Source organism: Mangifera indica, unplaced genomic scaffold (assembly GCF_011075055.1).
Source record: "Mangifera indica cultivar Alphonso unplaced genomic scaffold, CATAS_Mindica_2.1 Un_0037, whole genome shotgun sequence".
Classification (NCBI taxonomy): Eukaryota; Viridiplantae; Streptophyta; class Magnoliopsida; order Sapindales; family Anacardiaceae; genus Mangifera; species Mangifera indica.
Genome location: NW_025401129.1, coordinates 50,438 through 65,307, shown reverse-complemented (window position 1 = coordinate 65,307; position 14,870 = coordinate 50,438). Strand labels below are relative to the sequence as shown.

Genomic DNA, 14,870 nt, shown 5'->3' with positions numbered 1-14,870 from the left:
AAATTAGAATTGTTCTCTTAATAAGTCTAAAGTAAGATAAAACTAATAATTCTAAATTATAATGTAGGTATATATAAGATTAACCCTTGAAAAGATAATATCAAAGATGCTATACAAATAGAGAGGAAATTTTAGCCCCAGACAATGTCCATTCAAATATGCATTATTGATGGTAATTTCTAGTGACAGACATGAACTAGGGAAAAAGACTATTTTCCACCCAAATTTGAGGGCATTCTCAAACATAGACTTATGGGAGATGAAAAACTTTAATTCCCACCCATAGCCAAACTGTCATCTAAAATTTCAGTTAGAGATAGGGGTGAAATAGTTATTTTATTTATAAACTTTAAAATTTTATCATTTCCCCCTCTAGGTTTTAAAAACTAACACCTCAACCCATCCTTAAAGTTTAAAAAGTTTAGATTTTACCCCTAGGGTTTGCTTCCTTCTCCGGCCACCACTGCGACCAACGCATTCCACCAATTTTCTATCTCCGACTACAAAGGACGACCCTTCGTTGCCTAGATCTAGACGACGAAGCATCATCTAAATCTGAAAGAACAGACGAAGGGCGATTTTTGTCGTCGCATCGTTTAGACGAGACAAGCTATAAAGGATGACGAAACGTCGTCCTTCGTCATCTGGGTAGTGCAATGAAGAGAGATCTCTTCGTCGCAAGATCTCTGTCTCTTCGTCTCATTATGCGACAAAGAAATCTCCGTCTCTTCGTTGTATCATGCGACTAGGAGATGAAGATCTCTTCATTGCACCACTATCGTCACACCAAGAGAAGGAGGAGGCTAGAAACAATGTCTGAAAATGAAGTTAAAGAATAGAGGTGAAACTATTATTTTTGAAAGTTATAGGGGGTAGTTGAGTTTTAAAAAATATGAAAACTCTAGGTTTGGGGGTGAAAATATTACTTTTTAAAGTTTAAAAAATTTAGGTAAAAGTGAAATGTTAGTTTTTAAAACCTGAGGGAGAGGGGGGAGGGGGGCGAAGAGTAATAAACTTTACAATTTTTTAATATAAATAGTAAAATAATTATTTTACCCCTCTTTTTAACAGAAAAAATTAATGAAAATTTAGTTATGGGTGAAAATTAGGGTTTTTTTATCTCTTATGAATATATATTTAAGAATAACCTAAAATTTATGTGGGAAATAGTTTTTTTCCCCATAAACTATTCTTTTGACATAATTTGAAGTGACATGTATTTTGGGCATTGAAATGGGTCCACCAACCCAACCAAAAAGAAATAGCTTGAAAATTTGTGGGCCTCCATGTATCATATAGGTTGACTCCTCCCTTTTTCTCTTGTTGGGCCCAAGTTAGCTTACCAAACACCACCACCAAAATTTTAAACTTCAATGTTAATAGTTTTTTTCAAAATTAAAATTCAAAAAATTTGGTCAGTATTTTCCAAAACAAATTTATATATGTACACTCACAATTAACCATAGTTAAAAGTCTCAGAGCTTGATTATTTTTGGATTCTAATAAATATTTTTTAAAAAATCCTACATAATTATGGGAAAAAGACTTGAAAAAAAATATTAAACAATATATTTAGAAATCTCTCATATTATTTTTTAATTGCTCAAGCTAATTGACAAATTTGATTTATGTATTAAAATTCAATATTTTTCTTTTTCTAAATGAAAGATAACATTATAATTAATAAAAGTAACACCATTCATATTTATTTATTTATTATTCTAGATTTAATTTAATTACAAAATTTATATTGATATAAGAGTAAGTTGTACACTAAAATGAATTGCATTTTAAATGTGAAAATAAATAAGATTATGTAATTAATTCATCAACAACTCCTACCCATATTTCCCAACTATATAATTATTTTACAAATTTAATAAATTTAAGATTCAACAATTCTATTAATTACACTTTAAGAAATTCTTGACTCTCTTTTATTAGTATTTGCTTTAAAAAAATAAGCTTACCAATACGTAACCATTAACGAGTTGAACCACATTAAAAAATCTCGTGTATCTAGTTTTCACTACATTTATTTTATCTCTCACTATAATAGGTATCATGATTAATTAATTATCTTTATCGTGTTACTATAATTTATTATTTGCAAGGTTTTAAATTGCCTATATTAGTTGGTGATGAAAAATTTCATTAATGATTTGAAGCTAAAAAGAGGACTTTTATTGAATATCTCAGTGTATTGTCAGTTTTTGACACACATCTTCAACGTTTCTCAAAAGGAGATCAAATTCTTTAACATTCAAATCTTAAACAGAGATTCTTTCTAGAGTTGTTCATGAAAAGATATCCAAAAAGACTTTATATAGTTGTATCATCGTATACATACCAAGAAAAAATAAGTTTTTTAATAAAATAAAACATAAAAATAGATTGTAGTATGATGTGAAATGAAAAAAAAAATATTTATAATAGGCAAATTAAATTTATATATAAACACAGGGACAAGTAAAATTGAAATATTTAAAGTGGGTAGAGGGAGACAGGGTCAAGTTAATCTTCACCTACAAACATGGAAACCTGCCCTTCAAACCCCAGACCATCCAAATTTAAATCATAATCAAAGTTTATGCTTCCAATAACTCTACTTAAAAATAATATTACCTTTTTACATTAAATACTAATTAATCAAAATTGCTTAAAATTTTGTCTTATAATCAAACTTTTTTTTTTAATTTTTGGACATGGGTTCCTCTCCATTGATAGATTTTTTTTTTTTTTTATAAACATTATATAAATTGCATTCCATTGTTGTGATAATTGATTTTCCATTAAATGGGTTGTCTTAACCTATAATATGTTATAGTATATTAATAACATATGAAAAAATTTCACATTATAAATTTCAATTTAACCCACCATTTTCAAAAATCACTGGAATGTTTGAGCTTATAATATGTTAATAACACATGAAAATAATGATGATTAAAAAATAAATCATAATTTAGTGATAGATTATAGTTTTTGTTGGGAAGGTATGAGTTGTTGTTAACATATAATAATCAATAAAACTGTATATACTAATTTTTGAATATACAATTAAGTATATAGATAATTTATCATTATATTATTAGTTAATTTTGAATTAAAAATAAATTAATATTCAATTATATGATGATAAATAATCTATCCACATAATTATATATTTAAAAAATATGTACACATAATATTACTCTGTAATAATACATTATTAATTGGAAATCCTAAATGATGATGATAATATTTATTTTCTTATAAAAAGAAAAATCCAAAATAATACACTGTTAATTGGAAATCCCAAATGATGATGATAATATTCCTCTCCTTATAAAAAGAAAAATCCAACACTAATCACACTAATTTTAATTTAATATCATTTTCAGTCACACATCCACTACATAACATTATGACTCAAACCGTTACTTTCCTCCAAACGTTATTTTTCAATACAATAAAATTGTATATATTTATTTTAAGTATACAAATAAATATATATTTATATTTATCATTATATAAATAATTAAAATAATATTTAATTATGTAATAATATATATAAATATAAATATTTATTGATGCACTTAAAGTGTGTACAACTAGTATTACCCTTTTCAAAATTCTAAAAATCCCATTTCTGTTGTTTTCTTCAACTTCAGGTCTTCATTTCAACAACTCTATACTTGTATAACTATCTTAGTCTGAATTAAAAATATTGGTGTGGCACAACCTGCCGCCGGTTGTAACCATTATCAGAAGATTCTCATTCTCTTTATCAGATTTTCCTTCATTTTTATTTGTTTTTATTTAATCACGCTATAATTTCCCACTATTATATTTTCAGCTTTCTTAATCTCTTCTCTGGGTTTAACATGATTTGCTTGATTTGACGTATGTTGAAAAGGACCCCTAGTCTCATTTTTTCTCTTGGCACAAAGTCTTCAGTTTGGTGATATAATTTAACAAACAAGAAAGAAAACTTTTAAAGAACATAATGTTGTGTAGAAAAAACTCAGGTTTTGATGATAGAGGATCTGTGCCAGTGCACTTAAACGTGTATGATTTAACACCATTTAATGTCTATGCATATTGGCTTGGCCTTGGAGTATATCATTCTGGAGTTCAAGGTTTGTATTTTAAGCTCTGTTATGTGAAGAATTTGCTTAATATTTTTTCTGGGTTTTTTAAGGATCTGATTCTGAACTTGCTAGATCGCTTGCTTTTTGTTTTTGGTCAATGTTTTCAGTGTTGTTAGCGTTTCTGTTTTTTTTTTTTTTTTTCCTATTGCTTGCGGTGGATCTGGTGGTGCTTGACTGAGTAAACTTCTGAGTAGTGCATTGTGTTTGGTTAATGGGAAAGTGCAGGAAAAGGGAAATGTAGTTCAAGTTTAGAATTTCGGATACTTTCTGTGATGTGGGTTTCTGTTTTACTGAACTTAATTTGATGAAGTTTGAAACTTGGAATGCAGTTCATGGTGTTGAGTATGCATTTGGAGCTCATGAGTATCCGACGACTGGGATTTTTGAGGGAGAGCCGAAACACTCTGAAGGATTTACATATAGGAAGACAATTTTGATTGGGAAAACTGATATGAGCCCTTCAGAAGTGAGTGCTGTAATGGAGGATTTGGCAGATGATTATAAGGGAAATGCATATAATTTAATCACAAAGAACTGTAACCATTTCTGCAATGATGCTTGTATTCGACTCACCGGAAATCCAATCCCCAGCTGGGTCAATCGCCTCGCCCGAATCGGTAAGGCCTATTTCATTGCAATTTGATGTTGCTTCTGCAAACATGTTATTTTGTTGGTGAAATGGAGAAAAAAGGTGAGAATTGTTAGGATAAAAGTGCAATGTGGAGCTTTAATTCTTTGAAATTTATGGCTTTTGATGTTTGCGTGGTTCTCATTTTTTTCCAGTTCTGGGTTTGATTTAATTCTGGACTGAGAGTCTAATAACTGTTGTTGTCCAGGGTTTTTCTGTAGTTGTGTTCTTCCAGCGACTCTAAATTCGACTAAATTCCGGCATCATAGAATAGAAGATAAAGCATTTGAAGGGGAGAAGAAGAAATTGACAAGCGAATCAAACAGATTAGCATCTTCGAATTCGTCTTCATCATCTTCGTCGTCTCCTTCCGGGACTCAAGTTCGCGGTAGAAGTAGAACCAGGCGAGCTCTTCCTCCATCTTCCCCTTTGATTTTTGGTTCTTCATCTTCTTCATGTTGAAAATGTTAAATTTTTTTCCCTCAATGAAAGCATAATTTTAATTATTTCTGTAATTCTTTCTTGTGATTGGACGAGGCTAACATTCGCTGAGAAACTTCGGCAGTGGCAGGAATGTTACACATAGTTGTACGATTGAGTGCTTCACTTCATTTTTTTTGTTGTGTCGGCGCAATTTTAAAAGAAATTTGACCTCCATTTTTGTTACCAAACAGATGGGTTGCCAAATTTTGTGGTGTTTCCTTTTGAAGCTTGCATTTTACCGAAGTAATTCAAATTTAAAAAGCATAATTATAATTAATTTCGGTGAAAAGATTGAAGTAGATTGTAAATTAATTTTATTAACTCGTTTAGCGTTGAGCATGAAATTTGCAGTGTCTAAATTTTCTTAATCTGTTATTTTGGAAATAATTTTTCTTCTTTAATTTTCGATAAACATAAATAAAATTAATTTGAGAAGCATTAATGGAAAGCTTGTCCCAAATAAAATTTTTGTCTGCCGTCTCAAGAAGAATGTGTTGTCCACACCCCAAATCAGCAAAACAATATACCAATAAAATTACACGAACATTTTGAATATCTATTATTAAATTATTGAATAAATTTAAAATAAAAAGTTTGAACAAGACAATACATCTCTCTCTATCAACAGATCAAAAGACACTCGTCAACGTTTCTTCATCTATTGACATTAAGACAGAGTTGACTAACAGTCAAGAAAGAAAGAGAAGATCACCAGAGACAAGAGTGATGGTTAAAGAGAGGAGAAAAAAACCTAGGCGTAGAGAAAAAATAATCACATTTCAAAATTAAAAAAATTTAGACAAAAGTAAAATTATTAATTTTCAAAATATGCAAAAAAAGAAGAAGATAAAATTATATATATTTTAATATTAATGTTAAAATAACAGTTTTACTCTTATATATAATAAAAATTTTTAACAGATGTATGATAATAGATGGATATTTGAGTTTTTAGAAACTCCACAATATGAATTTGAGAATGGATTAAACATTGGGTAGGATCAAGTCTTTTGGCCAATTAAGAGTAATGCAATATCCAATTACATAAAAAGCATCATGTATACTCAAATGTGGTATGCCCAAAGACTAAAAGCCAAACAAACACCACCAAGAAGCTACCAATTGTTGCTCCTGAATTCACCTTCCATCTCAATCACATTACCATCTCTAAATCACTACACATCCAATCAATTTCTACCTTTGAATTTTCATCAAATCATCATCTAGTGAACCGTTGAATAATCCATCTAAACACAATCATACATGACAAGGCATCTATAAAAAAACATACCATAAAATACAAATGTTTAACATCAAAAGCTTTGACTGAAAGCAACACAACACAATATTTGAATTTTAAAATTAAAATATGACCATACAGCAGCAAGTACAATACAAAATAAAATACAGTATAGTATAGACCAAGTTATAGTGTCAGGACAGAGTATATTCTTTTACCTTGCCTGCAACATCAAGACACGACAGCAAGGAAGAAAACAAATCAATGCGACCCACTGCACCCAAAATTTGGTGTTGGGTTACATTCTTATGACTAAAAATCATATGCATACATTACATATATCATTCCAAATCAGATGTTTAATCAAATGTGCCAGAAGATACCTGATTTATGGTTCAAATCACTTGGAAATATATATGCATTGACAATAAGAATGCGACTGAGCAATTGCATAGCCAACTTACAGGAAGATCAGCCCAAGTTCGATAATCATCTGTGTTACTAAAACATCCAACAGTGAAGGGATGTAATGTGAGACTGAAAACTACAAAACAATGTTGCCTCAAAACAGCCAAATGAAAAGCACCTATCATAAAACATTGGGGCTTGGGGACATGATTTGTCAGAGAATAATTCCTGCATATGGATATGGTAAAGGCAGACATGGACAGATTCCTGCCAAATTGGCAGAAATTTCCAAGCCAATATAAACAACAACTAAAAAAAACAAATAATGCTGTACTAATTTCATCATACATCTACCATCTATGCAACTGATCTACAGTTTATTCAACAACATAGCCAACTTCACACTACAGTTCTTTGCGATAAACTCTAGTTAAGAACTATTTGGCAGTTGTCATATTGACAAGGCTGATGAGTTTGAGGATAACGCTCATGTCCTGAAATGTACAATATAAAAGTCTAGATTGCAAATAGGAAAAAATTCAAGTGCCACTTTAGTTTGTGTACTTTCAACAGTCCTGCAAACAGATTGATGAACTAGAAGTGACAAAAGAACGCAGTACTTATGCTTCTGCAAAGCTTAATACAATTTCTAGGCACTTTTTCTGTAAGTGTATAACGAAGATTTCAACACTACCTACTCAAGTAAAAATTACAGTATACAGCTGAGAATCAAGTCGGCTAAAAGAAGCCCAGTTTACGCTTGCTTTTCTTTCATCCACTCTACAAAATTGTCTAGGATCAACGGCCAAGCCAGATTCGGATCATAGTTATCGAAGTCTGGGAAGCTTATCTGTCAAATGATTAAAAGGTCATCAAAGGCTTAAACACCCATAAAAACGATGTTTAAAAAAAACCTCATTATTTATGGGGAAAAAGCCACTAAGAATGTCACCTGGTTATTATGCAAAACCAGATGCAAAGGAGCAAACATACTATACAAGATAAGATAAAACCCCATATCCTCTCCCCTTTTTAATTTCTACGATTATTTGAATGATAGTTTGATCACTTTCTTGTAGCATAAACTATAAGATATTTTTCAGAACTAATAACAGAGAAAGTAGCAATGGTTTTAACGCGACCCTGATCCACACTTCCACACTGTAAGAGAGAAAATCATGTGGACTTACAATTCCAACCAACTCCATATCCTTGTAAAGATCCCTCCAGAAGGTGGGGTCCCAATGCTTATAATATTTACTCCAACAGAAAATCTGACACATTGCCACACATCATATATACACTTCCACCTTGACAAAAAAATCTGTTCCAAGGAATGTTCTTGCAAAGCTAAATTCCAAATCAGAATACAAGCAACAAATATTCTTTTTACAAGGGCAAGTCTCTGCTGATTGGTGCATGTATGCCTAGTAAAGCAAAGATCTTTTCTCAATTATAGGTGCAATTAGAAGCGTACCAACTTGTCAAACTTTCATTTTATAAGGACATAATAAAAAGGACGAAGAAGTTCCAAACCAAGAGTGGAAAAATATAACTACCTCATTGCAGAACCTGAAGAAGCCCATCCACTGATCCATGTTTATGACCTTGTAATCAGTTTGAACCTGCATCCAGAAGACATGTATAAGAAATATTTATATTAGCATCACTGTTTTTTCACTCAAGTATTAAGAAATATGAGGTACACTCATTTGTTCAACATTTTTCCTCTCGGTTAATAATAGGGCATACATGGGTTGGTGTTTAAGGATGGTTTGCTCAATTTGGTGCCACTCAAGAATAAGTTTTCTTTTGAGCTTTCTGCCCACAGTGATGGTTTATGTATTTGGGAAAAGGTAAGGGTGATAGGGAAATGGTTTTTCTCTTTAACTTAAAGATATAACTATTCTTCCTATAAGTAAACAAAGCACAAAAAATATTATGAAATAATCTCTCTCCTAATTGGAAGATAATTAATTATTCAAATTTCCTAAATATCTTTTTATTCTACCGATGTTGAACCCATAAAAGATGATATATCCTAGTATCTAAAATTAAAATGAGATCTTCAATTAACAAAAGCATGATGAGTTGCTAGTGTATTAACCATATTATATTAAATATATCCAACAACGTATAAAATGAAATCTCTGAAGACATGTAATCAAATGGCCACTCACCTTTAGATACTCAATGAAATAGTCAACCTGGGCACGACATTGGGATCCTAAAACAAGATCTAGCAGTTCACAGACACTCTCTATGTCCACACTCTTCTGTTTCTCTTCTGGTAGAAAAAACCATATATATTAAAAAGAAGCACAAAAAAGGAAGAAAAATCTTGGATGTCTCAACATCCAACTTCATGTGTCATAAACTCATAATACCTGTCAAACAATATCGGAATGAATAGGCATAGAAATCCATAAAGTTTGATGGCCTTTTAACCTTTATAAGATGAAAAGAAAATGTCATCATTTCTATACCATTTAATATAAAAATCCAAGAATCATTTAATATATCAAGCTTTTAAATACGCAGATGTTCAAAAAGGAAGACTGTAAGAAATTCTACCTCTTTCTCCAGCTCTGGGAGGGACTTCTTTAATTTATTTACATTGTCAGCCCTCAGTGATTTGAGTCCCCTTCGCCACTCCTCCTATCAAAAAAGGATTGTGAAGGCAAGTTATAAGGCAATACCAAATAAACCCTACAAACGCATGAATTAATAACGTACTACTGATGATCCTCAAACACAAATGTTCGACTGAAGCAATGCGTCAAACTGATTATAAAAATTCTTCTTCATTTAGTATACATGTTTGAGCTGCTTCCAAACAGTTGGCACATCAAACAAAGACCACAGAGAAACACTTCTGGGCCATCACTTTTCTTTCACAGAGGTATTAGCACACTTCAAATGGGATGTCAACCTAGGTGTGACAATTTATACAAGACCCATAAACACATTTCAATTCAATCCAATGCAAAGTCAATGGTATAGGATTTACCTAAACTGGTTATGGGTAAAAATGGTTGACCATTTAATATGATAATTAATTAGGTAGTGTTCAGATTCAACTGTCCAACCCAGAATTGATCATCATTGACCTATTGACCCATGTAAAAGTTATTTTCAATCAGTCTATTCTTAATCAGTGAATTGAGTTGTAAGAATTCTCAATCCCATATCATGTATGATCCACAATTAAAAAAAAAAAAAAAAAAAAAAAGCTTGCCAACCATGTTTGCAAAAAGATGGGCAAAACAACTGAAAACTTGTTGCTAAGAAACACCTAACATATAATTCCTAGGCATTAAGTAAATCTGTAACTATCCAATGGTTCACTTTAAGAACTTAAAAGCAATTATATGTTTCTAAAAGGCTCATCCAACACAAATAACATATAAGGGAAAAATTTTCCAATGTTGCATTTTATTCAAATCCTTACCCACCCAAACACACATATTCTCCCTTTCTTTTTCAGTTAATAAACAGTGAAAACACATGTTTCTATCCAGCTCAAACCTATGCCAGTTAAAATTCTAGAACAAAGAATTTAAACAGATTTCCAAACTTCTTCGAATGTCTAACTTCCCCACCTAAAAGTTGATAATAAAATTGGTACTCAACAGCTGGATTGTCAAATAAAATGATATGCCAATAAACATATAACTGAAGGATGCAAAACCAAACAACAATTCTGTCTAGTTCAGATAAAATAGAAAGAAAAATTTACAAATAAGTTTATAAAAGTAAAAGTGCATATGAGACCAATGATCCTTACCAGAGTAAAGTACCCTTGCTTTTCAGCTTTCATTTTCCTGATATGTGTAGTCCATCAGTTCTACTATATTATCTTGATGCTTAGAGTTAAGAAAGGAGGTATCAAATGCATATGTATGCAACTTACCAAGCCAGCATCAAGACCCTAACATCAGTATGATTGACTTCCAAATCTGAACAAAGAGCTTCAATTCCTTCTGGGCTGTTCAAATAGTATATATAACATCAGAAAGTATTCACATCTTAAGATGCTAACTCCACACACACACACAGACACAAATCACATCTTGAATTACAACAGTATAATGCTGTTTGATACAGGGATATCTTAAAGACTGAAAGATAATATAACAAATATTTCCATTAGTAGGTTAACACAATCTATTGTGGCTATTATAAAGTATCTGTTCTTTCTGCTTTTTCACTTTTCTAAGATCATCGTAAATATTCCTCATTCTTTTGAGAATCCTCCATGTTCCTCAACAGGAGTAATTTTACTCACCTTGCAATTATGGCAGTTCAATTTAGCATCATTTACCACTTAAGTTTGCAGCACAAATTTTTTTTTGAAACTAATATACATACCAAGATAATTATAGTTGCCACTACAAACATTTGAGTTCCACTGGAGGATAGCAACATAACAGTTCCAAAATCTTTTTCACAGAAACAATTGCAGAAAGATCATGCACCATTTTAATTATCAGAGTTTGTCAGCTCTCAGACAATTAAATGGTCAACAAACCATCATGTCAAAGACCTTGAAGATAAGGTTAGACCTTCAGCTCTAGGTCAATGCATGTAAAGTGATAAGGAGTAAATAAATAAAATTAAACAAACAACCTAAATGCAGAAAGAAGAGTGAAAAAGAAGATAAACTGCACAAATTAAGTTGTACATCCAAAAATCATAATCCATAATAGTTCATTAGCAATTCTCCTTGGCTTAAGTAACCTGGATATTGAGTATTTTAGGTCATACTTTATCAAAAAGCCATGAATTTATTGCCAGTAACTATCAGACTTCAAAAATCAGTATTAGCCAAGTATTTATGTGGGCCCTTGGCTACCTTAAATTATCCTCAACCATACAGGTCAAAAGTTTATTTAAAATCTTCTGATAAGACAAATTTTTAGTTAATACTAAAATTAGCATCAAATATACAATGTGTGACTGTGATTTTGAAGAACCCTTGTTATAAATATGCAGTGCAACTGTTTTTGGAGTTTCCACTGAATCTATGCAGTTGTCATACGATTCCAGGGGGAACAGTGTGCCGACAATATTGCTGCTAATGCAAAGACACCTGTATGGTCGAGGAGGCTTGCAGGTACCTCACATTGTTTTCTTTTCTTTTCATTAGTTCTCACATATATTATGGTAATTGGACAGATTCTGTTCATTAAAGCGTTTAATGTACACCATCTTACCATTGTGATGGGGGCTTGTTTAAATTGCTATCAGTTAAATTTTTTATTTTATCTTCTTCTTGTTGTTATTATTTTTGTTTTGCCTTTCTTTTGTTTTAAACCTCTGAATTCGTGAATGCAGTCAGAAGGGATTTTCAGAATAAATGCAGAAAATAGTCAGGAGGAGTATGTGAGAAACCAATTAAACAGTGGAGTGATACCAGATGGTGTTGATGTGCACTGTTTGGCAGGACTAATCAAGGTATCCGTTAACCTCTTTTGACATTCAGTATCTGAAAACATGTTTGATAGATATTCAAAAACAATTCTCAAAGTTGGAATATTATATAAAACAGAGAAAATGGCTCCTTTTTTTCAGGCATCTTAAAAATTTTCAATCAGATGTATTTTCTTGAAGTTTCTTGTATTCCCTTTCTCAAAAAAAGAGGAACTGTATTTAAGCTCTGAACTAAACCACCATTTAGTTTCATGCAATTTACATGCCACTTCAAAATCTCCAATTTTAGCATCTCACTCTCATTGTAACAATGACATTCTGGCAAAACAAAATGGCAAACATGGATTTCTGTAGCTACAAAGACAGGTAGGACTTTATTGAATTGAGTCAACCAAATTTTGTGCATGTTAACCGGGTAACAGGTCTGCTGTACAGCCATTATAAAGTTATATCATATCTAATATGGTGTTGACAAATATTTCCTTTTTCTCTAAATCATCCAAAATTTCATGAACCAAATAAAGTATACTCCAATCTCTACAATCAGGTTAACAGTAAGTTTGCAGCATTACCCAACACCAACAGTCTCACTTATGCAATTGCATTGGAAATTGTATTTGTAACCATTAATTACACAAATTTTAATCAAACATCACTATGTTTTATGAAAACTCGATAATGACATTTATATTAAAAATTGTGAAAAATTATAATATCAATTCCATCAATCAAATCACACATGTAAAAGTGTCCTTACTCAATCACACCAGAAGATCTATTTGCATATGTGTAAAACAGGTTGTCAATTCGTTCCATCTCTTTGGAAGATGCTTTACCAGAAGCTGAAAAACAAGATACAAGATGATTATGACTCTCTAATAAGAGAAGAATACATAAATTTTCACAAAACGGACATAAACAGAGACCAGTTACAAGTTTTAGCTCCTCCTTAGCTCACTATTTTTCAGCCATAATATGTTAATAGGTTCACTTCTGTTTATCCCCATTGATTCCCTTTAATTTTTTTTTTCTCTTAAATCTTTTACATCCATAAACATGATTGACAACATACCAACCTACCATGAATAATATGATAAAACCTACAATCACTGAAACATAAAACTTAATTAGCACAGTACAAACATATATGTAATGTACTTCAAACAATTTTGACCAATTTGTGACATGTTTATTGCATTTTAATTGCTATTGGCTACATTTGTTGGAAAAATGAACATTTAGTAAGGATCATCACAGCATGTAGGAGAACTAAATAATCACTCTCTTCCAATATAAGGGCAGAACACTGGACACAGAAAAGTTTTCAATTTATAGCTGGTCCAATAATTATCTTTGCGTGTGCCACATTTTTTCATATCCATACTGAACACAATTAGTTATAAAAATTCCATCATATGCACCTTTAAGTTCTGGAAACAAATCCAATACACCTCTAAATTCTATCCAATACATGCTGTATTCACTTAATTGTAATTGAAAGCTGGAGCTTCTTCTTCCACTTCAAGAAAGGTAAAAATTCAAAAATAAATGGCGGTTATAGACATAAATTCATTGAGCATTTCAAAAGCAAAAAGATCATACCAAGTGAAAAAGAATGACCAGACTTCCAAAAACAATTGTACCTCTAGAAATGAACAGATGGAAACTTAAACAGAGCCAAGAAATCTGATCGAGCAATCTTTTAACAACAGAATTTTGCTTAAAACAATGAGAATTTCAAAAGAGCTGATAGTTTAAAGATCATCATATCACAATCAAGATAAAGAAAAATAGAATGAAATCAAGAGATAAAAAATGAAGATCGAGAAAGTAAAAAGAAAGGATACCAGAGAGAAAGGGATCAGCGGAGTCCGTAGAATTACTTTGACCCGTTTTCCTCGATGCAGAACGACGCATCTTCACCAAAAACATGAGAGAATTTTACTTTTTAATTTCAATTTTGAGAATCAAACAATTATATATATATAAAAGAAAAATAAATATATTATAAAGAAGGAAAAAGAAAACCTCGGAAGTGAGCGAACGAAGAAGAAGCTTCGTCGCACGGTAAAAGTATGATGATGCTGCTGGAGCGCCAATTTCTGTATGGAAATCCTTTTTATTATTATTTTATTTAATTTATTAGTTAAGTTTGCTTTTGAATTCGATGTAGTAATAAAATTAGGTCAACAAACAAATTATACAATTTTTATTTTTTTTATAAAATAAGATAACAGTTCACAGCTATGTGGTATGATTTTTTTTTATTTTAAAATCAATTTATTATAAATTATTATATCAAATTATATATAAAATATTGTATAATTTATTTATATATATAATATCATTCGTTGTCATAGTGTGAATATACTTTAAGTATAGAAAATGTATATATAAATATATCATAAATTATATATCATTATATGAATAATATATTTAATAACATGATAACATATTATTTATATATTTATTTTGTAAACTCAAATTATCTATAAGTAATTTTATTATTTAATTAATATTTGAGAGGACTGGTTAGTTGTTTGGT

At 31.0% G+C, this 14,870-nt stretch overlaps 2 protein-coding genes across 8 annotated transcripts; one reads left to right on the top strand and one right to left on the bottom strand.

Moving 5' to 3' along the window:
• The first annotated feature begins 3,610 nt into the window (after window positions 1-3,610).
• Window positions 3,611-5,432, top strand: LOC123206451 (deSI-like protein At4g17486). Its single transcript, XM_044623651.1, has 3 exons — window positions 3,611-4,121; window positions 4,463-4,750; window positions 4,970-5,432. Exons 1-3 carry the CDS (start codon window positions 3,989-3,991, stop codon window positions 5,221-5,223), a joined length of 675 nt encoding a protein of 224 aa, XP_044479586.1. The 5' UTR covers window positions 3,611-3,988; the 3' UTR covers window positions 5,224-5,432.
• A 792-nt stretch (window positions 5,433-6,224) lies between these two features.
• LOC123206474 (DCN1-like protein 4) lies at window positions 6,225-14,513 on the bottom strand. Of its 7 annotated transcripts, none has more exons than XR_006500024.1 (11): window positions 14,354-14,512; window positions 14,173-14,242; window positions 13,083-13,167; window positions 10,806-10,880; window positions 10,680-10,716; window positions 9,467-9,550; window positions 9,280-9,340; window positions 9,073-9,179; window positions 8,452-8,517; window positions 6,868-6,985; window positions 6,225-6,758 (listed from the first exon to the last, which is right to left on the bottom strand). XR_006500024.1 is itself a non-coding variant. In XM_044623699.1 (10 exons), the coding sequence occupies exons 2-10, from the start codon at window positions 14,240-14,242 to the stop codon at window positions 7,647-7,649; spliced, it is 681 nt and encodes a 226-aa protein (XP_044479634.1). In that variant the 5' UTR covers window positions 14,354-14,512; the 3' UTR covers window positions 7,388-7,646. The 7 variants fall into 7 exon arrangements, 5 of the variants coding, with proteins under 5 accessions (XP_044479634.1, XP_044479632.1, XP_044479630.1 ...); XR_006500023.1 differs by having other exon boundaries at window positions 6,868-6,977; XM_044623699.1 differs by lacking the exons at window positions 6,225-6,758; window positions 6,868-6,985 and adding an exon at window positions 7,388-7,742.
• Between the last annotated feature and the right edge of the window lie 357 nt (window positions 14,514-14,870).

Excerpts from the sequence above, each read along its gene's own strand:
- LOC123206474 (XM_044623695.1), bottom strand. The coding sequence starts at position 14,242 with ATGCGTCGTTCTGCATCGAGGAAAACGGGTCAAAGTAATTCTACGGAC. Across the intron at positions 9,551-10,679 it reads AGCAAGGGTACTTTACTCTG|GAGGAGTGGCGAAGGGGACT; the intron begins GTAAGGATCATT and ends CTTTTTTGATAG. Across the intron at positions 9,180-9,279 it reads ATTCCGATATTGTTTGACAG|AAGAGAAACAGAAGAGTGTG; the intron begins GTATTATGAGTT and ends TTTTTCTACCAG.
- LOC123206451 (XM_044623651.1), top strand. The coding sequence starts at position 3,989 with ATGTTGTGTAGAAAAAACTCAGGTTTTGATGATAGAGGATCTGTGCCA. Across the intron at positions 4,122-4,462 it reads ATATCATTCTGGAGTTCAAG|TTCATGGTGTTGAGTATGCA; the intron begins GTTTGTATTTTA and ends CTTGGAATGCAG. Across the intron at positions 4,751-4,969 it reads CAATCGCCTCGCCCGAATCG|GGTTTTTCTGTAGTTGTGTT; the intron begins GTAAGGCCTATT and ends GTTGTTGTCCAG.